This window comes from Chlorocebus sabaeus, chromosome 11 (genome assembly GCF_047675955.1).
Source record: "Chlorocebus sabaeus isolate Y175 chromosome 11, mChlSab1.0.hap1, whole genome shotgun sequence".
Lineage (NCBI taxonomy): Eukaryota > Metazoa > Chordata > Mammalia > Primates > Cercopithecidae > Chlorocebus > Chlorocebus sabaeus.
This window is the reverse complement of record NC_132914.1, coordinates 65416051-65444007: the sequence shown is the minus strand read 5'-3', so window position 1 is coordinate 65444007 and position 27957 is coordinate 65416051. Positions and strand designations below refer to the sequence as shown.

The 27957-nt window shown below is 36.9% G+C and overlaps 1 protein-coding gene across 1 annotated transcript; it reads left to right on the top strand.

Moving 5' to 3' along the window:
• Nucleotides 1-27957, top strand: IL26 (interleukin 26). The gene is made up of 5 exons (XM_008003947.3): nucleotides 1-223; nucleotides 309-365; nucleotides 520-654; nucleotides 27223-27288; nucleotides 27375-27957. The coding sequence occupies exons 1-5, from the start codon at nucleotides 53-55 to the stop codon at nucleotides 27459-27461; spliced, it is 516 nt and encodes a 171-aa protein (XP_008002138.3). The 5' UTR covers nucleotides 1-52; the 3' UTR covers nucleotides 27462-27957.

Sequence of the window (27957 nt, the reverse complement as noted above, 5' to 3'; positions counted from 1 at the left end):
TAGTATCTCTTGGGCTGCTGTGAGTGACACACACCGAGTGGGGTGAAGGGAAATGCTGGCGAATTGCATTTTGAGGTGTTGGTTGCTGTCAGTCACTCTGTCTCTTGCTATTGCCAAACACAGGCAATCTTCCTTCACCAAAACTTGTTACCCAAGGGGAACACTGTCCCAAGCTGTTGACGCTCTCTATATCAAAGCAGCATGGCTCAAAGCAACGATTCCAGTAAGTATTAGGCTCTGCTTAAAATGATGACCTCAAGGACATTTGCAATCTTGGATACAACTTATTTCTCTTCGTTTTATTGTAGGAAGACCGCATAAAAAATATACGACTACTAAAAATGAAAACAAAAAAGCAATTTATGGTAAGTCAGAAAGTCTTTTTTACATTTCCACTTATTTGATGTTTATTTCCCCCTGCATTTAAATTTTTTTTGGAGAGTAATTAAGTAATGATCGGGGGACATTAAAAAAAGATTCATAATTTACCATACGCAATTTCTCGTATCTTATTTTTAGAAAAATTGCCGATTTCAAGAACAGCTTCTGTCCTTCTTCATGGAAGATGTTTTTGGTCAATTGCAATTCCAAGGTTGCAAGAAAATCCGCTTTGTGGAGGACTTTCATAGCCTTAGGCAGAAACTGAGCCACTGTGTAAGTACACACAACAAATACTGTGCATTTGATCCTAGAAATCTATTTAGAAGTCAGCATGTAAGAATCTGTCTACACACCAAAGGGTGAGTAGAACGAGCTTTGTAATTGTTGGCTTGTAGTCCAAATGGAGAGGCCATCACCAGGGAAATAGCATCAAATAACTGTACATTACTCAGTATGCTGTTATTTATTAGTTCTTAAAGAATGGCTGATAAAACACACTGAAGAGAGCTAAAGTAACACGAAATGGTTTTCAAATAAATACTTTAAAATCATTCTCTCATTATGTGATTCCCAAGTAATTCATTCATCCATTTAATATTTCTTGAGTACCAACTTTGTGCCAAACACTACTCTAAGTCTCTCTTTTCCTCCCTCCCTTCCTTCCTTCCCTCCTTCCCTCCTTTCTTCCTTTCTTCCTTCCTCTCTCCCTCCCTTCCCCTCCCCTTTGTCTTCCTCCCCCCTCCCTCCCTCCCTCTCTGTTTCCTTCTTTCCTTCCTTTTCTTTCTCTCTCTCTCCTTTCTTCTTTCCCATAATAAAGAGAACTTTCTGATGCCCTTTTTATTTTCTTCTTTAAAAAATAGTTGTGGCCCCTTTAAGGTATAATCTCAGTAAAAACTTAAAAAGGGATAGACACGCCTTCTTTGGTACCTAAATTATTCGATGCCTCAGTATGGTCACTGTCATAGCAAGCAGTGGAGAATTAAATAAGAAGGTAAACGTGATCACATTTCTATGAAAACTTCCACAGCAATAAAGACCAGTGCAGAAAACAAAACAAAACAAAAACACTGAGCCAGAATCTGTGTAATGTTAGTTGAGTTGCCTCTGTGGGGAATATTGAAGCTTTTCTGTGCCCTTAGTTGGGGTCCAAGTATGGTTTCTCCAGCCTCCTGCAGTTGTAGCTTGCAGATGGTACAAAGGTGCAGTGGGGCGCCTTATTGCAATCCTTGGGAAGCCAGTTGGAAAGGAGCTCTCTGTCCTGGGCATCATGGTCACTGAGACTTAAACACTGGGCCATTAGAGGGGGGTGTTTATTTTTTAAGAGTTAAGATGTCTTTTTCTTGTGGTCAACTAAAGTGCTCAGTAACCCAAATTTCGCCCAGAGTACATGAGGCATTTTATGAGTGTGAGTTGATCAGCTAGGTTAAAAAACAAGCAAACGAACGAAAAGCAACGAATTTAAGTTCTCTATTTCTTTGACTAGTTTGTGTTTGTTATATCCTTACTCAGGTTTGGATTGCATGGTTTTTCATAAACTCTCATATTTTATTAAAATTACAACAATGACAAAAAAATTACAAACTGATACCTCTTTGCAAAACAGGAAGAATTCTCTGGGCCAGTTCCCTTGCCTGAAATTTTGTTCTGTGCTTAACCTGTAAGATTACCTTATGAAGAAAGTACATATGTAACTATACATAGTCTCTTAAATTTAAATTGCTTTGTCAAATCCTTGCCTGATACAGTACAGAGTGTCTGGTTCCCCAGAACCCCTAAATCCACCTCAGGTTTTCACTACTTAGCTGGTTTTGTTGGCCCCAAATAGCTAGAGAACACATAGCGACAGTTATAACCTAAAACGAACAATACTGCAGATGAAAAGCTTAGGAAACCTAGATATGTCCAGGAGCTCTGGTTTTTCTTGGTTTGTTTCCGGGGAAGTTTTTCCTAAAGTAGGTGGGACAGTGTGGCGTCGCTCTGGCTGGGTGTTGCTGCTTACCAAAGGGTGTGGCTCCCTCCTGTGGCCAAATACAAACACATCATCTCATCAATCTCGCCAGGCTACATGTAACTCCGAGCTTGCTTTCTTCCCTCCTCCCACCTCAAGCCCATCAGGGTCAGCATCAGTTAATTCGTCTTACAAGCTGTGAAGTTTATGCCCTGGGGTAAAGCAAGCTCCCCTGTGAAACATAAAGCGGCAGGATTGGCCTGAGCATTAGAAAGACTCTGCAGACATTGATTTAGGGAAAAAGGTAACTGGCCTGGAGTCTCATCTTTCAGCCAAACATAATTTTATATTTCTGGCAACAGAAGCTGGTATCTGTCTGTTTAATACAAATCAACTGAGCATCTACTGGATGAAGTTCTGAATTAGTGGTTGGGAGAGGGTTTAGCAGACAGAAGTTATAAAACATGAAGTAAACAACATTAATTTAAATATGATATTTTCTTAATAAAAATGGACACTAAATGTAATCAGTGTATAAATGGTCAACCTATTGAAACTAATTATACTTGCTGTATTTCCCCTGCCGTCCGTACTATTGAGGTTGTTGTGGGGAAAATAAGTAAAACAAAGCTCAGGGGATTCAGAGCAGTAGTGGTCAAGTCACAAGTGGTCAAGTCCCTTCTTGAAAGGGGGGCCTGTGAAAGGGGGCCTTCGGTTCTGCAGGCTCCGAGCTTTAGAAAGCTTTCTGCAGAACCTTGACATGTTTTAAAACTGATCCAAGGCTTCCTCCACGATTAGGAGACAAGAGGAAATGGCCCATTCTGTTTCCTGGACGTGGTACTCTGGGGTAATGCTTAGGTTCGTATGATGCTACAGGCTAAATAGGATTTTGAGGGGTTGATTGAACAGTGAAAGATGCGTTGGTAGTGCTGCTCCAGAGTTAAATGCTGTCTGTGTTCTGAACAGCTGATTTACACAGAATTTTAGCACACAGCCTACTTGCTTAATGTGTGCACTTAATATTTGAAATTATGCCAATGATAAAACATTGGTTTGTGTTCTTCTGAAAGTTCCCCCTACCCACCAAACCTTGGAAATAATATTAAAAAAGCAAAACATATGATATCAATTGCTTTAAATCATTTGAAGAATCCAATAATTATGTATTTTGTATCTTAATACATTAAAGGTAATAGTAAGGATTACTACAGCTCTTTATACATTGTTAGCTTGTGCATGCGATTTTTAAATGCTCTTATCTGTGTACATGTTTTATTTCTGTTGACAATTTTTAATGGATACCAGAGTTATTAAAAGATGCACACTCTGCTAAAGTTGCAAGGACATTTTAATTTGTGATGGTAACTTTTTTCAGATAATGATATTTTACCAAATAGGATATGACTCTTGTTGATTTGTTGATTACATGCTGAATTAGGTGAAAATTTTCACATATCAAGAGCAAAGTACTAAATTATTCCTTTAAAAATTACAGTAGCCTTCCCTGGTAGGGTTAATAGGAGTATTTGGGTTGGGGAAATATTGCAATTCCAATGATGGAATACTTATGTACTATATTACCAAATCTCATTACCTTGGAATATAACCTGGATTATATTTGAGTTATCCTTGGCGGGTGTTGTTTTGTATCACCAGAAAGAAAAACTTAAAGATGAACTCTGGTATAACCCGGAACTAGATACTGGATCACATGTCAGCTAGAGATGATCAATGTCTATTTCACTTGCAGTTCATTTACATGGAACTTTATGATTACTCGCTACGGATAACAGTACAACTCTTTTGACATTCATATCACCAGCCCACTATTGAACATTTCTAGGTTTTAGATAATTCAAAATTCAGATATAAAAATGAAATGCTCATGGTGAGCAACTGGTCCTATCCACCTCCTTTCCATTTATTCTTTTTTATTCCTGTTCATAGGCAACATTGTGTCACTCATTACCATTTGATAAAGGTAATGAAATAAGTAATTGTCACATTCTGAGGGTATGGGTTTGCACTTGATGGATATTCATCAAATGGCTGAGACAACGTGCTTTCCTTCCTTTTCCTTCCTTCATTCCTTTCTTTTTCCTCCCACCTCATTCCTCCTTTCCTTTAATATACTTAAAAAAACAGTCCATGTGCCTGCTCCAGAACAATTGCCAAATGATGAATTTGTCAATGACCAAGTTGTTGAATTAGTATTTTCTTTTATTTATTTAGTTTTAGTTGACTGGCTTTGTTTTGTCTTCATGAGAAAGAAGCTTTCGTGTTAACGACTGTTGTGTTTATCTCTGTTCCTAATTCCTACTTTTGGAAATAAAGATCAAGTAGCAGGGAGAGGGGAGACTTGAGGACATAAGAATCGTAAGATCGGAATGTTTTTGAGAGTGCAGAATTCTTATGACTACATTTAACATTAATATATTTGTAATACAGGGGAGAATATATAAGAATTTGGCCGGGTATGGTAGCTTACGCCTATAATCCCAGCACTTTGGGAGGCCGAGATGGGTGGATCACCTGAGGTCAGGAGTTCGAGACCAACCTGATCAACATGGCAAAACCCCATCTCAACAAAAAATACAAAAATTAGCCAGGCGCAGTTGCGCATGCCTGCAGTCCCAGCTACTCGGGAGGCTGAGATGGGAGAGTCTCTTGAACCCAGGAGGTGGAGGTTGCAGTGAGCCAAAATTGTACCACTGCACTCCAACCTGGATGACAGAGCAAGACTCTGTCTTAAAAAACAAACAAACAAACAAAATTATCCATAGTCCAGAACACATTTGAATATATGTACCAATTTTGGTGTTAGAGGGAGGCTAACTGCTAACTGTAAGAAGTACTCCCCCAATTTTGTTGGATTTATATTTTAAAACTTTATTTCTCACCTACTTAAAAGTCTGGGTTTTTTAGATGGTGACACATTTCTCCACATTATGAATCAAGGTCCAGACTCGTTCCGCATTGCAGCCTGTGTCATCTCCTAAGCCTTCTGCATTCGGTCAGTGGAAGAGGGATGAGACTAGTAAGAAGACGTGTCAGCTTCTTAGAGGTCTTGTTCCCCAAATCACACATTCACTCTGCTCACATTCCATTGCAAGAACTCATCACATGGCCACAAGTAACTGTAAGGAATCATGGGAAATGTAGTTTAGCTTATGGTTTGGGAGAAGAGAAAATAAATTTTGGCCTACAGCTAGCAGTCCTGCCATAAATATTTAACAATTCTTTAATAATATATTATTTATGACCAGGGCCACTCTTAGCTTATAGAGTACCTTTGCACAAAGGAGAAAAAGGGATATAGCCTTGCAGGAGCAAGGTACAGTGAATACAGCACTCTTAAGCGGGGTATTCATGTGCAAGGCATGCCTTGCGCAATGGTACAGGATGCCCCTGCTTATAACTTGTCAACGAATGATTTCTTCTTATAAATATATTCTTCTCATGAATAAGAAGGGAATTCAGACAGAGGAAAACTGAACTTACCCTATAATGGTATTATAAAGACAAAATAAAAATGGAAATAACTAAAACTAATGGGTTAAAAGAAACAAGTACATTTTGTAAACTGGTTGGGTAGCGTATTAGTCAGGGTTCTCTAGAAGGACAGAACTAATGGGGTAGATATATATATAAAGGGAGTTTATTAAGGAGTATTGACTCACACGATCACAAGGTGGGGTCTCACAATTGGACGTCTGCAAGCTGAGGAGCAAGGAAGCCAGTCCAAGTCCCAAAGCTGAAGAACTTGGAGTCTGATGTTCGAGGGCAGAAAGCATCCAGCATGGGAGAATGATGTAGGCTGGTAGGCTAACCCAGTCTAGTCTTTTCACATCCTTCTGCCTGCTTTTATTCTGGCCGCGCTGGCAGCTGATTAGAGGGTGCCCACCCAGATTAAGAGTGAGTCTGCCTTTCCCAGTCCACTGACTCAAATGTTAATCTCCTTTGGCAACACCCTCACAGACACACCCAGAAACAATGCTTTGCATCATTTTAATCCAATCAGGTTGACACTCAATATTAACCATCACAGGTAGTGAATTGACCCTTGGCAAACTGTTTTACAGCAGTTTGACCTAATTCTATATTTCATGGCCATCGTGCTAGGTGCTGGGGTCAAAAAGGCAAGTGCGATTTGGTCCAGGCTCTCCAAACTCTTTTTGGACGGGGGAAGTAAACAAAAAATTCAATGAATCATAAAATGCAAAATGTATGAGTGCTTACAGTTTTCTGTCTGAAGAAGTCACTGTGGAAGCCCAAAGGAAGAAGTAGTTAATTCTATCTGCTGCAGGTACATGTGGGGTGAAACTCGAAAGAGTGTTATTAAAGGAGCTTAATTTCCAGGGGAATGGCATAGGAAGAGGCCTGATTAAAGGTTTGGTGGTATAAAACAACACGCCATATTCAGGAAGCTGTAAGTAATTCAGTATGGATGTAAAGAGGCTTGTGGACCATTAAGAGAAGGTAGCTTGGTCAGATTTTAGCCAGGGGATATTAGTAGGGTCAGGTAAAGGAGGGTCTGGTGAGACTGGCTAAGGAGTTTGGATTTTATCCTGAGGATAATGGAAAGCCCTTGAAAGGCACGGCATGATCAAATACACAATGTTTGAGAAAGAACTCTGGTGATTGTATAGGGATGTAGGTAGAGGTGAGGCTCAAGACAGAGGAAACCGTGAGATGAGACTTGCAATAATGTGCTGAAGTGGTGGCACACCAATGTCATAGGCAAGAGTGAGGAGAGCCTGAGGGAGAGAGGAGAGCCCAAGATGAGTCCAAGATTTCTACCTGGGGACTGGCTGTGTGCGTGCTGGTGCCATTCACTGAGAACACAGTAGAAAGCTTGCAGGAGGGTTAATAGACCTGCTAAAAGTTTGAGGAGTCCCATGCAAAAGTGTAATTACAACAGTAGCATGTAGCTCTTTGTATATATTTTGTGTATGTTTAGAGTGTATTGATGTATCTATAGATATATTGAGGCATAATTGACATATATATATATATATATATTTTTTTTTTTTTGAGACAGAGTCTCACTCTGTCACCCAGGCTGGAGTGCAGTGGCACCACCTTGGCTCACTGTGACCTCCACCTCCCGGGTTCAAACAGTTCTCGTGCCTCAGCCTTACGAGTAGCTGGGACTATAGGCGGGTACCACCACACCTGGTTAATTTTTGTATTTTTAGTAGAGATGGGGTTTTACTATGTTGGCGAGGTTGGTCTTGAACTCCTGACCTCAAGTGATACATCTGCCTTGGTCTCTCAAAGTGCTGGGATTACAGGCGTGAGCCACTATGTCCAGTCTTCTAATTGATGTACAATTAACTGAGCATATTTAAAGTGTAAAATTTGAAGGCTTTAACATATGTACACACTTGTGAAACCAACACCACAACTAAGATAATAAACATATCCTATCACTTTAATGTAAATTGTATTATTATATGTGCTATACTCTTTTTTTTCTTTGATCTGGCTTCTTTCACCTAGCTAGTCACCCATAATTATTTTGAGATTCATTGGTATTTTTGCAAGTATCCATCATGTGTTTCTGTTTAGTTGTCAAGTAGCCTCCCATTGTAACGATACGCCACAATTTCTTTATTCACCTATTGATGGGCATTTGCTTCCTCCTCTCCTAGCTGCTATGAATATTCATGCATAAGTCTCTGGAGAAATATTTTCATTTCTCTTGGATAAATACCTAGGAGTGGAAAGTTCTGATCATAGATTAGGTATATGTTTAACTTTGTAAGAAACTGCCAACTGTTTCCCACAGTGGTTTTTATCATTCTATGTTTCTAGCAGTAACGTATGAGAGTTCAAAGTGCCCATTTTTTTTTTTTTGCTCTCACTTGATAAGATCAGTGTTTAAAATGTTAGCCAGTCTAGTTGAAGAGTAGTGTTATGGCACTGTGTTTTCAATCTGCATTTCCACAATAATTAATGATGTTGAGCATCTTTTGATTATTTACTACACAATAGCTTCTTTGATAAAATGCCTGTTCAAATTGTGTGCCCTCCTTTTTAAAATTGGATTGATTCATTTCTTATTATAGAGTTTTGAGTATGTGAGTGTGTTTTACAATATATTCTTGATACAAGTCCTTTATAAGAGATATAATTGGTAAATATTTTATCAGATATCTGTGACACCTTCTCATTATCTTAGTGTCTTTTGAAGAGATTTTACATTTTATGAAGTACCGTATAATAGTTTTTTCTTTAATGGACCATGTTTTGGTGCCATATTGAAGAAATCTTTGTTTAACACAAAGGTCATGAAGAAATTTTACTTGTTTTTATTCGGAAGTTTCCTAATTTTAAATATCACATTTAGGTCACTGCCTTTTTAACACATCTATTGACAGGATTGTGGTTTTTGGATAATTGAAACTATGAATTACATTGATTTTCAAAGTTAAACCAACCTTGCCTTTCTGGGATGCACTCTACTTGGCAATAATGTATTATTTCTTTCATATATCACTAGATTTAATTTGCTAAAACTTTGTTTAAAAATTTTGCATCTATGTATGTGAGATGTTAGTCTACAGTTTTCTTGTAATATCTATGTCACTTTGATACTAGCATAATCCTGGCCTCATAAAGTGGAAAAGTGTTCACCTTTTCAATTTTCGGAAAGTGTCAGTATAGACATTTTCTTTTTTTCTTAAATGTTTGGCAAGATTTAGCAGTGAAGCCATTTTTGCTTAGAGTTTTCTTTGTGGGAAGATTTTAAACTACATATTCTATTTTTTAGTAGATGCAAGGTTATTTATTCAGATTATCTATTTCTTCCTGAATGAACCTTGGTAGTTTCTGTCTTTCAATGATTTTGTTCATCTCATCAAATTTGCAAAATTTATAGCCAGATAATTTTTCATGATATTTCCTTAATATGCTTTTAATATCTGCATAGTATAGGATGATGTCACTTCCCTTATTCCTGATATTGGTAATTTTTGTCTTTATTTTTTCTTTCTTATGGGTCTGGCTAAAAATTTATCAATTTTATTGATTTCTCAAATAACCAGTTTTTAGTTTCATTGATTTTTCTTTATTACTTTTCTGTTTTTTATTTCCATGATTTTTATTCTGAACATTATTATTCATTTTCTTCTATTAAATTTATATTTAGTCTGCTCTTTCCAGTTTCTTAAGATAGAAACTTGGGTCATTAACTTGAAATTTTTTTTTCTTTAGGTGGAAGCTGAGATTATTAATTTGTGATTTTCTAACTTTTTATTATAGGAGTTCAGACCTATAAATTTCCCTCTAAGTACTTCTTTAGTTACATTTCACAATCCTTGCTATGTTGTGCTTTCATGTTTATTTGCTTTAAATTACTTGCTAATTTCCCTTTTGATTTTTTCTTTTATATATGGGTTACTTCGAAGAGTGTTACTTAGTTTCTATATGTGGGAATTTTTCTAGATACTTTTCTAATTTTGATTTCCAATTTGATATTATTTTGGCCAGAGACCATACTTTGTATGACTTGAATCCCTTTATATTTGCTGATCCATGTTTCATAACCCAGAATTTGGTCTATTTTGGTAAATATTCTATGTATATTTGAAAAGAATATGTACTCTGCCATTGTTGGGCTGAGTATTTTATACATTTCAATTAGATTTAGTTGTGACAGCTTTTTACTTTTTCTCTCTCTTCATTAACTTTTTTCTACTTATTTTATCAATCATTGGTATCTCCGGCATTAATTGTGAACTTCTGTTTCTTCTTGAAGTTCTATCAGATTTTACTTCTTGTATTTTGAAGTTCTGTTATTAGGTACACAAATGTTTATGATTGTTATATTCTCTTGATGAAATGACACATTTATCATTAGAAAATTACCCTTATTGTCCCCAATAATATTCTTTGTCCCGAAACCCACTTCTTTTTTGATGCTGATGGAATCACTCCAGTTTTCTTTTGATTAATGTTAGTGTGCTATGTCTTTTTCCATCCTTTTACTCATAACATATTTGTGCTTTTTATTTTTCTCATTATTACTTGTTTTAAGCAATTTGATTATGATGTGAATTGGTGCAGTTTTCTTCATGTTTCTTGTGCTTGGAGTTTATTGGAAATCTTGTGTTTGTGAGTATATTGTTTTCATCAAATTTGAAATTGTTCAGCTATTATTTATTCAAAAATTTTTTTCTGTATCTCCTTCTATCTCTTCTCCTCTTGGAATGCTAATTACACATATATTAGCCCATTTGTAGTTGTGCCACAACTCACTGATTCTGTGGGTTGTTTTTTCCCAGTGTTTTTCTGTGTTTCATTGTGAATAGTTTCTATTGCTACATCTTCAAGATCACTGATCATTTCTTTTGTAGTGCCTATCTGTTAGTCCCATTCAGAATATTTTTCACCTCATACTTTGTAGTTTTTATCTCTAGAAGTTTGAATTGAGTCTTTTTAGTATTTTCCATTGCTCTATTTAACATGATCAGTCTTTCTCTAACTTCTAGAACATATGGAATAGAGTTATAGCAACTTTTAAAATATCCTTATCGATTAATTGTAACATTTGTGTCCACTCTGGGCTGGTTTCAATTGACTGATTTGTCCTCCATTATGGGTCATATTTTACAGCATCTTCGCATGGCTGGTAATTTTGATAAAATGTCAAATATTATGAATTTTACCCTGTTGGATCCTAGACATTTTTATATTCCTGTACATATTCTTGAGTTTTCTTCTGGGGCACAGCTAAATTACTTGCAAACAGTTTTATCTTTTCAGATCTTGTTTTTTAAACTTTGTTAGGCAGGACCAAAGTACTGTTTAGTCTAGTGCTAATTTTGCCCCTCATTGAAGCAACACATTTCTGTAAACTCTACTGTATTTCCTATGATTTTGCTTTCTTTTTTTTCTTTTCCTTCTCTTCTTCCCCCTTGTTGAAATTTATTTGTTCAGGACGTTCGGCTGTTTGTCTTACAGAGTTTCTCATAGTCTGTATTTCATGACTGCATTTTCATAGTGTCATTTAATATATTCTCCTCTTTACTTACCATAAATTAACAATTATACAGAAAGACTTGATCAGATTTAGCTTGATGTTTTAGCTAGAACACTTTATAGGTAGCATTGTCTACTTTCATTGGGGCACATGATATATTATCTTTATTTTTATGATGATAACAGCCACCAACAATTATTGTCTAGATCCGTCAATTCATAAGACACTACAAAATAGTAATTTTAAATTCTATTTTATCTTCTTTACTCATAAGCTGGGATAATTCAATAAATAGAATCTACTCCTATTTGGATGTTCGGAGGAACTTGCCACATAAGAAAGCCAGGGTAAATACTTAATTATCTTCTTTATTTACTAGCTTTCAATCTAAGGGGTTGGTTTTCTGATTTTCTCCTATAATGACCAATGAATTATTAATTTTGTTGTCATTTTCTCTGTTTCATTATTAACTCATGAACTGAAATTATTTCTTATTTTTGTGAAACTTAATCTGATTTCTCTAAGGTGCCTGCCTTTTGGGCTTCCTTGCAAGTCTGTTTTCTTGAGCCACTCTTAAGATAAAACACCATGGCAAATTATCATGATAGACTCCAAGAACTGGAATTCCCAGTACCACTGTATTTGGACATCCTCTCATTGTTTCTGATAACATTCTAAGCATTTTGCAGCACCTAATAAAATATATTTTCCAATTAGTTTGATTTGGGTAATTCAGATGGTATAATTGTTTAAAAAATAAGTTATGTATAATGTAAACTTCTTTATGTTTATACTCTTTTCTAGTCATAATATTTGGAAAATTGTATATGTAAGAAGACATTTTAGAGAGTCTTATAGAACTCAAATACTCTCAGACTTGAAAGAAAATTTAGCAGTCACCTCATTGGATTCATAAAATAATTTACCTAATTGCTAGTGATCAAAATGGAAATGAAAATAATTTCTGTTAGTTTTTAAGATTTCATCATCTACTTTAATTAACATTTTGAGAGCCTGAACAGTAATTGGTATTTAGAGAGACACATTTCTTCATGTTGGTTGCATGTCATTAATTTTAAAGTCTGGCAAGAATTGGCAAACAGAATATTGTGTTTTCATTTTTTGTAGGCTGTTTAATAAGTAACTTGTATCATCAATTGCAACTAGCTTATCAACATGTAAAATATTACCAATTATTCATCATTCATTCAATTTTAAATTTTACAATTTAAAATTGTAAAAATTGCAGTTGGTTGAACTGATAAAACAAGAGTGAGACCAATCTTGTCTTATTCTTTCATCAACTGCAAAGTCTAAAACCTATGTCTTCGGCCGGGCGCGGTGGCTCAAGCCTGTAATCCCAGCACTTTGGGAGGCCGAGACGGGCGGATCATGAGGTCAGGAGATCGAGACCATCCTGGCTAACACGGTGAAACCCCGTCTCTACTAAAAAATACAAAAAAACTAGTCGGGCGAGGTGGCGGGCGCCTGTAGTCCCAGCTACTTGGGAGGCTGAGGCAGGAGAATGGCGTGAACCTGGGAGGCGGAGCTTGCAGTGAGCCGGGATCGCGCCACTGCACTCCAGCCTGGGTGACAGAGCGAGACTCCGTCTCAAAAAAAAAAAAAAAAAAAAAAAAAAAAAAAAACACCTATGTCTTCAATAATAGTAGCCTCATCTTAAGGTTATTGGGAGAATTAAGTACCTAGCATGTAGTAGTTCTGCAAAATTGTTAGTGCTTCCCTTATTGCTTTTCATGCACAGAACATTAATTTTTGTCCAATTACATTTTCTCAACAATTTACAAAGGAGTGGTTCTCTTAAGTAATCAAATACATTTTAGTGCTTAATATTAGTATTATATTTTATAATTTGTATAATTTATAGTAGTAGCTTATTTATTTATTTTCTGAGATGGAGTCTTGCTCTGTTATCAGGGCTAGAGAGCAGTGGCGCAATCTCGGCTCACTGCAACCTCCACCTCCTGGGTTCAAGCGATTCTGCCTCAGCCTCCTGCGTGGTTGGGACTGCAGGCGTAGGTCACCACGCCTGGCTAATTTTTTGTATTTTAGTAGAGATGGAGTTTCACCATGTTGGCCAGGATGGTCTCGATCTTCTGACCTTGTGATCTGTCCACCTTGGCCTCCCAAAGTGCTGGGATTACAGGCGTGAGCCACCATGCCTGGTCAGTAGTAGTTTAATTTAAAGATAAATAGTCTGGGCATGGTGACTCATGCCTGTAATCCCAGCACTTTGGGAGGCCGAGGTGGGCAGATCACTTGAGGCCAGAAGTTTGATACCAGCTTGGCCAACGTAGTGAAACCCTGTCTCTACTAAAAATAAAAATAAAAATAAAAATAAAAGAATTACCTAGATGTGGTGGTATATGCCTATAATCCCAGCTACTCAGGAGACTGAGGCATAAGAATTGCTTTAACCCAGGAGGCTGAGATTGCAGTACGTCAAGATTGCACCACTGCTCTCCAGCCTCAGCAACAGAGAGAGATTCTGTCTCAAAAAAAAAAGAAAAAAAAAAGATAAATTATGAGTAATTGGTTTTAATTTTGGTAAAGGTGTTTTCTAATTATGTTATTGAATTGTTTTGCTGACAAATTCATTTCTTGGTTAATGATATATAATTTCTCAGTCAAAATTGTGAGGCATGGAAAATGACAGAGAAAAAGCAAGCTGGCTTCACTGTCCCTTCTTCTGCCTCCTGAAAACCAAAACCAAATACACAGCACTGTGATTATCATCAACAATATCCCAGAACGGTAATATATGAGGATAAGACAGTTCCTGAGGTCTCAGAGAAGTGAAAACATTTTGGGCAGATAGTAACAGAATTGGAATTTTACATCCACCATGCCTTTCCCCCATTTGCCAGGCACCAAGCATAGGGGAAATTTTCTCCCAACTCACCATTACTACATTGGAAAACCTGGGATTGAGGTGGACAGTCAGCTTCCCCAACATCTTGAGTTCCTTGGTAGAATACCTACACCTGCCTCAACACAAAGCCAAAATGTGTGTGTGTTGGGGATGTAGTTAAAGTGTAGCTTTTAAAAGTTTTTCCTTTGTTTGTTCTAGTCCCTTTTTATTTTGATCAAAGTTAAGTTGTCATCTGTTTGAAATAATCTGTTATATTTATAAGAGGTTTTTTTAAGCCTCCTGGTAACCACAAAGCAAAAACTATAATAAATGCACCAAAAATTAAAAGCAACGAAATAAAACATACTGCCAAAGAAAATAACCACAGAAGAAGACAGAAGAGAAGAGTTAAAAACAAAACAAAACAAAACAACAACAACCAGAAAACAAGTAACAAAATGTCAGTAGTAAGTTTTTACCTATAAATGATAACATTGAATGTAAGTGGACTAAATTTTCTAATTAAATGACAGAGTGGCTGAATGGATAAAGAAACAAGACCAAACAATATACCGCCTACAGGAAACTTGCTTCACCTATAAAGGTTCACATAGACTGAAAATTAAGGAGCGGATAAAAAATATTCCAAGCAAATAGAAACCAAAAATGAGCAGGACTAGCTATCCTTTTAGCAGATAGACTACAAGCCAAAGTCTCTAAAAAGAGGCAAAGAAAGTCACTATATAGTGATAAAGAGGTCAATTCAGCTAGAGGATATAACAATTATAAATATCTATGCATGCAACCTAACAGCACCCCAGTATATAAAGCAAGCATTAATAGATCTAAAAGGAGAGCTAGACTGCAATACAATAATAGCAGAGGACTTCAACATTCCACGCTTAGTAATGGACAGATCATTTAGGCAGAAAATGAATTAAGAAACATTGAAGTTAAACTACATGTTAGACCAAATGGGCCTATGTGACATTCACAGAATAATTCACCCAACTGCTACAGAATACACATGCTTTTCATCAGCACATGGAACATTATCTAGAAAGACCATATTTTAGGCTGTCAAACAAGTGTCAGCACATTCAAAAAGTCATAATTATATCAAGCATATTTTTTGACCACAGTGGAATAAAACTAGAAATAAACAACAGGAGGAATCTTGGAAACTACAAACACACATGGAAATTAAACAATATGCTCCTGAACAATCAATGGGTTAGTAAATAAATTAAGATGGAAATTTAAAAATGTCTTAAATAAAAGTGGAAACACAATATGCCAAAATCTATGGGATATAGCAAAAGCAGTCCTAAGAGGGAAGTTTATAGCAGTAAATGCCTACCTCAAAAAAGTAGAAAGACTTCGAATAAACAACCTAATAATGTATCTCAAGGAACTGGGAAAGTAAGAACAAACCAAATTTAGTAGAAGGAAATAACTAATAAATGTCAGAGCTGAAACAAATGAAATTGAGCCTACAAAAACAATAGGAAAGTGCAATAAAAAAAAAAAAAAGTTGTTTTTTTTTGAAAAGATAAACAGCGGACACTTAGCTAAGAAAAGAAGAGAAAACACAAAATAAAATCAGAGATGAAAAAAGAGACATAACAACTGATGCCACAGAAATACAAATAACTATTACAGAATATTAGAGCAATTATATGTTAAAAAATTGGAAAACCTAGAAGAAATGGATAAATTACCAGACACATGCAACCTGTCAAGATTAAACCATGAAGAAAGAAAACCTGAACAAACCAGTAATGAGTAACAAGATTGAAGCTGTAACAAAAGTCTTCTATTAAAGAAAAGCCCAGGGCCGAATGGATTCAGTGTTGAGTTCTACCAAACATTTAATTCCAATTCTACTCAAACCCTTAAAATATTTAAGAGAAGAGCATATTTCCAAACTCATTCTGTGAGGCCAGTTGCACCTTGATACAAATCAGATAAGGACACAACAAAAAAGAGAAAACTACAGGCCAATGTTTCTAATGAAAACAAACACAAAAATCCTCACAAAAATATTAGGAAACCAAATTCAACAACACATTTAAAAGATCATTAACCAGGTCAGGTGGGATGCATCCCAGGGATGCAAGGATGGCTCAACATGTGCAAATCAATAAATGTGACACATGGACAGAACCAAGAACAAAACCATATGATCATTTCAATAGATATTGAAAAGGCATTCAATTACATTTACATCCCTTTATGATAAAAACCCTTAACAGACTAGATACAGAAGGCACAACCTCAAAACAATAAAGGCCATATGTGATGAGCTAACATCATACTGAATGGAGAAAAATTGAAAGCCTTTCCTCTATGATCTGGAACAGGACAAGTTTGACCACTTTCACCACTTTTATTCAACATAACACTGGAAGTCCTAGCCACAACAAATAGTCAGGAGAAGGAAATAAAAGGCATTCAGTTTGAAAAGGAAGAAGTTAAATTATCCTTTTTCATAGATGACGTGATCTTATATTCAAAATATCCTAAAGACTCCACCAAAACTGTTAGAACTGATAAAAAAAATTCAGTAAAGTTTCAGGATACAAAATCAAGTTACAAAAATCAATAGCATTTATGCATGCAAACAGTGAACAATATAAAAAAATAAAAAAGCAATCCCATTTACATTAGCTACAAAAATATAAGATACCTAGGAATAAATTTAACCAAGGAAGTGAAGGATCTCTATAAGAAAAACTATAAAACACTGATGAAATTGTGTATAAAACAATGAATTTGAAGAGGACACACACACAAAACATGGATATTCCATGCTCCTTCATTGAAAGAAAAATACTGTTAAAATATCAATACTACCCAAAACTATCTACAGATTAAATGCAATTTCTATCAAGATACTTCTAGCATTCTTCACAGAAATAGAAAAACATGCTAAAATTTACATGGAACCACAAAACCACAAATGACTCCCCCCCACCAAAGCCAAAGAAATACTGAGCAAAAAGAACAAAGCTGGAAGCATCACACTACCTGACTTCAAAACATACTGTAAAGCTATAGTAAGCAGAAGAGCATGGTACTGACATTAAAAACAAAAAAAAGACCAATAGAAAAGAATAGTGAACCCAGAAATAAATCCATACATTTATAGCCAACTCATATTTTGACAAAGATGCCAAGAATATACATTGGGGGAAAGAACAGTCTCTTCAATAAATGATGCTGGGGAAACTGGATAACCATATGCAGAAAAATCAAACTAGACTCCTGTCTCTCACAATATAGAAAAATCAAATCAAAATGGATTGGAACCCAATATAAGACCTAACACTATGAAACTATTGGAAGAAAACTTGGGGAAACACTTCATGTTGGTCCGGGCAGAGATTTTTTTTGAGTTAAGTCCGCAAAAGCACAGACAACCAAAGAAAAAAAATAGACAAATGGGATTATGTGAAGCTAAAAATCTTCTGCACAGCAAAGGAAACAATTGACAAAGTGAGAAGGCAACCTACAGAATGGGAAAAATTATTTGCAACTATCCATCTGACAAGGGACTAATCAGAATATATGAGGAACTCAGAGAACTCAATAGCAAAAAGGAAATAATCTGATTTAAAAATGGGAAAAAGATCTGAATAGACATACAAATGGCCAACAGGCATATCAAAATACTCAATATCACTAATCAGAGAAATGCAAATCAAAACCACAATGAGATACCATCTCACCCCAGTTAGAATGCCTTTAACTTAAAAGGCAGTAGTGATGCTGGGAAGGAGGTAGAGAAAGGGGAACCCTGGCACACTGTTGGTGGGAATGTAAACTAGTACAGCCACTACGGAAAACAGAATGGAAGCTCCTCAAAAAACTGAAGGTGTAACTACCATGTGATCCAGCAATCCCACTACTGGATATATATCCTAAAGAGAGGAAAGCAATTTCTTGAAGAGATAACCTGCACTCAAATGTTTATTCAGCAGTCTCCACAGTAGCCAACATATGGAATCAATCTAAGTGCTCATCAGTGGATGAATGGATAAAGAAAATGTGGTATAATGAAAGAAATGAGATTCCGTCATTTGCAGCAACATGGATGGAACAGAGGTTTTTATGTTAAGTGAAGTAAGCCAGGCATAGAAAGACAACTATTTCCTGTTCTCACCCATTTGTGGGAGCTAATAAAGTGGATCTCATGAAGACAGTGAATAGATTGAGTGTAAGCAGAGCCTGGGAGAGGTAGGGGTGTGGCAAGATGAAGAAAGGTTGATTAATGGGCTCAAAAATACAATGGGAGGAAGTTACCCTGATTTAATCATAATACATTATATGAATGCATCAGAATGTCACATGTACCCTGAAAATATTTATATCTATTATGTCTCAATAAAAAACTATGGGGTGCAGCTCTATTGCTGAGTTAGGAATTTAATGCACATGCTAAATTGTGTGAACTAATTCTGATGAATGATAATAACACTGAAAAATGTAAAAGCCTACACTGATGTTTTTCTACTATGGTATCTATTTGTATTTAAAGTATTAAAAAACTCTTTCTAATTATTTTCTATGGTTGCAACATGAAGAAATGTCTTACATGGGTTTAAGATTATTCTAGGTAAGCCAGCTTATCTACATCAGATGATCTTTGTAGTTACAGAGAATACAGAAATTGGATAATGATGTTTTGTAAACTTTTTTGTTCAATATCTACTGAGTTGTTGGATATTTGTCTTTTTATTAAAATTAAATGTCTGATTATGCATTTGGTTTCACAGAGAGACACTTGGCTAATAGTTCAGTCACTCTTTTCTCCTTTCATGAAAACTTGCTTGTAAATATAATCATGCTTTCTTCAAATTATGCTAATTTTGTTATTTTCTTTCAAAGTTTCCTATAAACCTTTCTGGTGTCAGTAGTTTTGTGTTGGTGTCCTAGTGCTTGTGCTTTTTTTTTTTTTTTTTTTTTTTTTTGCCAAACCGATGTTTGTTTATTTAGTCTATTTTTAAAACACTACACTGGCATAATTTTCTCAAGTATGGCTTTAAAAGCAATTCAGATAATATTTGTAGGACCCCATGTGAACAACTGTGCAAAAAGTCAGTGAATAAGATTTGCTTAAGAGTCTGCAGTAAAACAATAAAATTAAGTTTAGTCTTTAGTCTAATCTCTTATCTATCACTCTTATCTATCATTTGTATTTTGGAGAAGAAAAACTTTCAAGAAACCAAGGCTGTGGTCAGAGTAGAAACCATCTTAGCCATTAAGGTCAACTAAAAAACAAACAAAAAGCAACAAGAAGGGTGGTTATGATCCAGTCTGAAGTTGTATATTGAGGTCTATAAAAATGAAGGTCTTACGTATGATTTTTCACTTACCCTCTGACTGTATATTTATAATATGATAGAGCATAATATAATAAAATCCTTTTTGTGAAGAGAGGATTTGAGGCCATTCTCTGTGAGAATGCAGACTGGGCAGTTAATTCTCTGAGGAACTGTGACATATGTGGCTGTCCACTCATAACCCACCATCTCCTTTCCTCAAATTATTAGTGTTGGGGGAAAAGCTGAGTGTTGGGAGAAGCTGAGGCAGGGGCTTGCATGTCTGACATAATGTAAAAGAGTCTTGGAACTTGTCCGGGGTCCACAGTCTAAAACCCCTCATGGCCTTTGGAACACCAAGCTCTGTGCAAAAGAGTGGAAGGCTACCCTGTGGCACCATAATCTAAGCCCATGGCATAAAACCCGTTGTGGCTTGGCTAGAATCCAGGGCTCAGGGCATTAAAACCCCTCGTGGCCACTGGAATGTGTCTAGACTTGCTGGCTCCTTGCTCCTTTCTCTCCCAGGATCAATTGTATCTTGAGTTAAAAGAACCTGCTCTCCATTATCTCAAGTAGCAGAGCATATGCTAAACCGTCACAGCTGTAAATCATATGTTTAATGCAACGCTCCCTTTCAACCCCACATTCTCACCACCTGTTTCTTTGTTTGATCACCAATAAATAGTCTGGGATTCCAGAGCTCAGGGCCTTCACAGCCTCCATACTCGTGTTGGTCACCTGGACCCACTTTCTCTCTCAAACTGTCTTTTCTCATTCCTTTGACTCCGCCGGACTTTGTTGCCCCCACGACCTGGAGTTGGGTCTGGTTACCCCAACAATCGGTGGAGGTTTTCCATTTTTGCTTTAGCCATCATGTGCAATACGAATTTGTATGATTTTTTTGAACATATAAGGAAATTGGAAAAACAAACTAAGGATTGTATCGCTTGCTTATCTGATTGTTTTAGACAAAGTTATAAGGCTCACTAATGTCTAGGCCACGCTTCAAATTTTTAAGAAACAAGTGGGCTTGTGGACCCTGAGGCAGTAAGTTGATGCTTGCATTTTATTTGTTGATTGATTTATTCAGCAAACGTTTATTATTTAGTATTTGCTGAGCATTATTCCAGATACAGGGGACTCAACAGAAATTGACAGACAATATTTCTGTCCTCATAGAGCTCACTGAAAATGCTGGCTGAGTGTGGTGGCTCACACCTGTAATCCCAGCACTTTGGGAGGCAGAAGCGGGTGGATCACTTGAGGTGAGGAGTTCAAGACCAGCCTGGCCAACATGGTGAAACTCCATCTTTACTAAAACACAAAATTAGCCAGGCGTGGTGGTGGGTGCCTGTAATCTGAGCTACTTGGGAGGCTGAGGCAGGAGTACTGCTTGAACCCAAGGTTGCAGTGAGCCGAGATTGTGCCATAGCACTTCTAGCCTGGGCAACAAGAGCGAAACTACGTCTCAAGAAAAAAAAAAGAAAGAAAGAAAATGCTTCTGCCCATCTTGACTAGTCTCAAGTTGTGCTTGGTCCTGCAAAGAGAGCACATAGGAGGATGTGCTGCAGCAGAGGTGGAGGTTGGGGGCCATAACTTGGATTTAGTCTGGGGTTTTCAGCTGAGACCTGAAGGGTGTTTAAATTGTCTCTGCACTCTCCAGCCTTTGAACACCTTGCTTCCCTGCCTACTCATCTCTTCTTCCTGCTTTTTCCACTTATCTTTCAAGACACAAGTCACTTTTTTTCTTCTGGAAGACTTCAGGGGTTGCCTCTCCTCTGTCTCCTGGAGCAGTCATGTTTTTGTTTTAATCACATCTATTTGTCGCATAGAATTGTCATTGTGCATCACCCTGTCTCTTGGTAGATTGTGAGGCATCAAGTGTACCCTGGGGTGATTTTCATGCAGGGTAATTTTATACATTAAATATAGGTTTGAACTGCATAGGTCAACTTATATGTGTTTTTTTTTGTTGTTGTTGTTGTTTTGTTTTTTTCCCAATAAATAGGTTTGAACTGCATAGGTCAACTTACATGTGGTTATTTTTTTTCAATAAATACATTAGACAGTTCTTTGGAGATTTATAACAATTTGACAAACTTGCAGATGAACCGTCTCGCCTAGAATATGGAAAAAATTAAGAAAAACATATTAATGCATAAAATATATGTAGTTACTAGTCTATTTTATCATTTGCTACCATGAAGTATCCACAAATCTATTATAGTTAAAATGTATCAAAAGCTATACACACAAACACTTACAGATCATACATGGAGGCATTTGGTTTGTAAACAAAGGTAAAGATACAATATTAAAGCATCTGGCAACTGGGAACTTGTCTGCTGCCTTTTGGTTGGTAGAAACTGCTTCTACCAACCAATGTGTGCAAATTACATGTAAATTTGCACTGTAGAGACAAACTGCTCACATGAAGATAATTAGCTGCAGAAATTACTTGTGGTAACGCTGTACTACTATAATTCTGTAGCCACCTCCTGTTGCTATTGTAGTGAGCTCAAGTGTTGTGAATATCCACTTAAAATGTTGTGTGATGTTAATTATCTTCATGTGAGCAGTTTGTCGCTACAGTAAATTGCCCATTGCAGTAAAAAGTGGTCTCTTGTGTATTTTTCACTGTGTTTTGTGCAATATCATAAATCTTGAATAATACCATGGATTCCACACAAAGTGCCACTGGTGATGCTGGAAGTGCTCCCAAGAAGTAGAGAAAAGTCATGACATTACAAGAAAAAGTTGAATTGCTTGATATGTACCACAGAGTGAGGTCTGCAGCTGAGGTTGCCTGACAAATCCAGGATAAGGACTATTGTGAAAAAAGAAAAGGAAATTTCTGAATCCGCCACTACAGCTACACCAGCAGGTGTGAAAACCTTGCACTTTTCCAGAAATACCTTTTAAAAAATCTCCTATTGAAAATGCAGTTTTCATGTGGGTGTAGGACTGCTAAAAGAAAGGCGTGACTATAGACTCTGACACGATTCAAGAAAAAGTCAAGTCATTATATGACAATTTAAAGCAACAGAAAGAGGAAGGATCTACAGCTGTAGAATTTAATGCCCGCAAAGGATGGTTTGAAAATTTAGAAAGACATTTGGCTTAAAAAACTGTTAAGATAACAAGAAAAGCAGTTTCTACCAACCAAGAGGCAGCAGACAAGTTCCCAGATGCCATTAAAACAATCACTGGGAAGGAAGGATATCTGCCTGAACAGGTTTTTAATGTTAGATGAAAGTGTCCTATTCTGGAAAACAATGCTACAGTCATTTATCAGTAAAGAAGTGAGCACCAGGATTTTGAGGCAGGAAGGAATAGGCTAACTTTACTGTTTTGTGCAAATGCAGTCAGGTTTATGATCAGGACTGCCCTTATTTATAAAGCTGCTAACCTCTGAGCCTTGAAGGGAAGAGATAAACACCAGCTGCCAGTCTTTCCATTGTACAGCACAAAGGCCCAGACAATGAGAACATTTTTTTATGGATTGGTTCCATTGGTGCTTTGTCCCTGAAGTCAGGAAGTACCTTGCCAGTAAGTAACTGCCTTTTAAAGTTTTTTTTTTTTTTTTTTTTTTTTGATATTGGGCAATGCTCCTGGCCCCCCAGAACCCCATGAATTCAACACAGAAGGCACTGAAGTAATCTACTTGCCCCCATATACAACATCTCTAATTCAGCCTCTAGATCAAGGGGTCATAAGGACCTTTTAGGCTCATTACATGTGGTATTCTACAAAAAGGATTGTCAACATTATGGAAGAGAACACCAATGGAGGGAACATCATCAAAGTTTAGATTACACTACTGAAGATGCTATCATTGGTATAGAAAAAACCATGAAACTCATCAAGCCTGAAACAATTAATTCCTGCTGGAGAAAAGTGTGTTCAGATGTTGTACATAACTTCATAGAATTTACAACAGAACTAATCAAAGAAATCACAAAATAGATTGTGGATATGGCAAAAAGATGGCGGGGTGGGGGCGGGTTGAAGATATCAAGATAAGGAAGGATCTTGGAGAAATTCAAGAGCTAGTAGACACTGCACCATAGGAATTAGCAGAAGATGACTTGATGGAGATGAGTGTTTCTGAACCAGTGCCAGATGATGAGGAAGAAGACATAAAAGAAACAATGACAGAAAACAAACTGGCATAGAAAATTGGCAGAACGGTTCTGATTATCTGTGAGTGGTTTTAACCTCTTTTATGGCATGAACTTTCTATGACACAAGGACTGAAACTAAAGCAAATGGTGGAAGAAGGGTTAGTACTGTATAGAAAGATTTTTAGAGAAATGAAAAAAGTCAGACAGAAATTACTATGTATTTATTTAAAGTTACACCAAGTGTGCCTGCCTCTCCTGCCTCCCCTTCCACTTCCTCCACCTCTTTTACTTCTGCCATCCCTGCGATAGAAAGACCAATCCCTCCTCTTCCTCCTCCTCCTTAGTTTGCTCAACATGAAGATGGCAAGGATGAAGACATTTATGATGGTCCACTTCCACTTAGTGAATAGTAAATATATTTCCTCTTCCTTGTGATTTTCTTAGTTACATTGTCTTTTCTCCAGCTTATTTCATTATAAAAATACAGTATCTATCTATCTATCTATGATCTTTCTCACAAAATATGTGTTAATTGATTAATGTTATCAATAAGGCTTCCGGTCAACTGTAGGCTATTAGTAGTTTAATTTGAAGGGAGTCTAATGTTATATGCAGGTTTTTAACTTCACTGGGGGGGTCAGTGCACCTAATGTTGCCCTGCATTGTTCAACGGTAAATCATTCATTGTCAACTGTAAATCAGTGCTATGTGGCAGAGGCATTGCTGTATGCTTAGCCTATAGTAAGTATGTGATAAATATGTTGACTTAATAATAAAGAATGAATATTTCCTATGACATGATTATCTCACATTTTTCTTTGAGCTGATTTCTAGTTATTCTAGCCCTACCAATAAATTGCCTCTGGTCTAGATCATGTCAGCTTCTGCTGAGTTTGTCAAATCGTTCAGCCATTCTTATGATAAAACTGCTAACCCTTTTATCACACATTCTAATTTCAGTCACTGCAACTAGACTCAAAAATATAAAGAAAAGGAAATCATTCTTTTAATAAATTCCTCTTTCCAAGCAAAGCAATCGGAATTACCGCAGTAAAATCTGCTATCCTACTGGACCTGTGGACACATTTACAACAGTATAAAGAAAATGGGAACTCCGTAGGTCAGATCTTTACTAGGGGTCACTCATAGTAAACAGTGCTCAAGGCACCAGGAAGTATCCCTTCAACCAGAGTAGTTATAGTGGCAACCCTGGCACTGTTAGTTTTTTTCTCTTTTAGTTGAACAGTGTTTTCCTCCTTTTTGACTCTCATTACTCTTCGTAGAGTAGCATGTGCCTTTGGTGTGAGTGAGGGACGAAATTTCTCTGGCAGTTCCCACCTGCTGTGGGATGCGTTGCACATCCAAGTTCCCTGGGCAGAACACACAGTTGACAGGAATGCCTTAGTTTTATTTAACTTCTGTAGTGTCCAGAATGTGGTTGGTTCTTTGGTCTCTCACCTTCAGTGTCAAATCTTTGAATCCTAACATATGATTTTAGAAACATGAGGATTTTAGAAACACGAGGAACTACTTTTAAAAAGGATTCTATGCGTTAAATATTAGGATGAAGTTTTATTGAGCATTCACAGACACACTAATGACAGATTAGAACATTCCACTCATCCCAGAGAAAGAATCCCATGTTGTACAGTTCAGTGCAAATGTAACATGAAACACACCTAGTGTATTTAGTACACCTAGTGTACTTCAGAATGTAAATACACATTCTGAAGTCAGGGCTCCTATCACAGTGAGGTCTAACCCTGTGTTCATGAATCCTGCAAACTGTGCCTTAAGCTGAGCAGTCTGTGTCTGTCTGCAGCCCCTCGATCACAGCACTCTGCTGTTCCTAATCATGAAAGCCCCATTCACAGGAAGAGTCTCTTGCCTCCTACCAGGGTCTGACCTGAAGGTAGCATCCCCATTTGGGCAGAGCCATAAAACCATTGCCAACATTAACACCCCTGAAGAGACTTGTTGGTTGACCTTGGCCATATTTCATTCATTTTAACAGATGTTCTCATTTAGCCATTTTCATTTCAAGCATTTGAACAAAGTGTTATCTTTATTGATATGACATTCTTTTGTCAGGAGGACATTTAGAGACTAAATGTTATCATTTAGCCACTTCCATTTCATGAGTTTTAACTCTTATCTTTAACTGTTAGATAGTGACACTATTTTGTCACTAGCATAGGACTTCCTGTGGGATGTTAGGTGAGTGACTTAACTACCTGGGCCTTGGCCTCCCTTCCTGCAAAGTGCAAACAATCGGCCTATTCAATCTCCTTGGTCTATTCCAGTACTAAAAGTTTTACGAGTAAAAACTAAGTAGATAAATTAGGCATTTTCATGTTTCCTTTCTTTTCTTTTAATAGTCCTATAGAAATTTGTGAGAGAATAGAGTAGGATATTAACTTGCTTCTGTTTGACGCCCAGGTGATTCCTGTGCTCAGACAGAGTTTGAGAATTCACTTGTACAAAGCGGACTGGTAGTTTCCCCTGGCCAGCCAGGCTACAAGCCAGCTGCTCAAGATACTAGCCTGCTGCTTCTCCTAATTTAGAAACTAACATTAATGTCCTGGGTGCCTTCCCCTTGTAGTCTACACCGAACATTGTTCTGTGCTTTGTACATGACAGGCAGAGTGATTTTTTAAAAGGTAAATTTTTTTTCTTGTCATTCTCACGTCTTTCATGCTTCCCACATTTCTCTTGCTTAATTGCTCCAGCCATGCTTGCTTGCTTTCTTTCAGTTTTTGGAAGGCACTGAGCTCTCTTGCCTCAGAGGAGTATATTTTCCTCTGCCTGAGTTACTCTCTTGTGTCTCCTCCCCAACTTCCTCTCTCCTTTCCTCAGTTTCTCATATAGCCTGTGCCTTCCCATTTCTGATATCTCAACTTAAACGTTGATATGGTTTGGCTCTGTGTCCCCACCCAAATCTCATCTCAAATTGTGATCCTCACATGTGGAGGGAGGGACCTGATGGGAGGCGATTGGATCATGGGGGAAGTTTCCCTTGTGCTGTTCTCATGGCAGTAAATGAATTCTCACGAGATCTGATGGTTTAAAAGTGTGGCACTTCCCCCTTTGCTCACTCTCCTGCCGCCATGTAAGATGTACTTTGGTTTCCCTTCATCTTCTGCCGTGATTGTAAGTTTCCTGAGGCCTCCCTAGCCATGCAGAACTGTGAGTCAATTAAACTTCTTTTCTTTCTAAATTACCCAGTCTCAGGTGGTTATTTACAGCAGTGTGAAAATGGGCTAATACAAATGTTATTTTTCCAAGGAGCCCTCCTTGACCACCCAATTGAAGGTAGGTGGTTCCTATAAATCCCTATCATAGGGCTTTGAGAGTTGCTAACATAGCTTTAATTGTAATTTGTAAATTTTTATTTTTTGTTTTATTTATCATCTGCATTCCCATGAAACTTTAAGCTCTGTGAGGGAAAAGATCATGCATTATTTATTTTGCCAGTGCATATCTATTGCTCAGCACATCATACCTGCTCTATGAATATTTGTTGAATGAATGAAACAGTATCATTAATGCCTCTTCAACAATATTATCTGTACTTACTGTTGATTTCTTAGATTTCCTGTGCTTCATCAGCTAGAGAGATGAAATCCATTACCAGGATGAAAAGAATATTTTATAGGGTAAGAATTCTAAATCCTTATATTAAAACACTTTGTTTTTCAAAATATGAAAAATTTCTTCTCTTATATCTGTACTTTATCTGCAGATTGGAAACAAAGGAATCTACAAAGCCATCAGTGAACTGGATATTCTTCTTTCCTGGATTAAAAAATTCTTGGAAAGCAGTCAGTAAACCACAGCCAAGTACATTGATTTTATAGTTATTTTGAAATACAATGAGAACTGCTAGAAATATGCTTATAACAGTCTGCTTCTTTTAAAAACTTTTTAACATAATACTGACAGCATGTTAGGTGGTTCAGAATAGACAAGAAGGATTTAGTGTAATAAAGTTTTGGAGATAAGTTGTCACTAATTTGCACATTTTCTGTGTTTTCAAATAATGTTTCCATTCTGAACATGTTTTGTTATTCACAAGTACATTGTGTCAACTTAATTTAAAGTATATAACCTGAATTAACTCATGTAATATTTATGTGTGTCGGGGGGTGGGTGATGTGGGAGGTGAAGGGGAATGACAGATTTCTGGAATGCAATATAATGTTATTAAGACTTAAATAGATGTTATGTATACGAATGTCTATTTAAGGGTTTGAAAATTATTAATTATGCCCAGTGTGAACTTAGTGCTTAACAAATTTTGATTTTAATTAAATAAATTGTGTTTC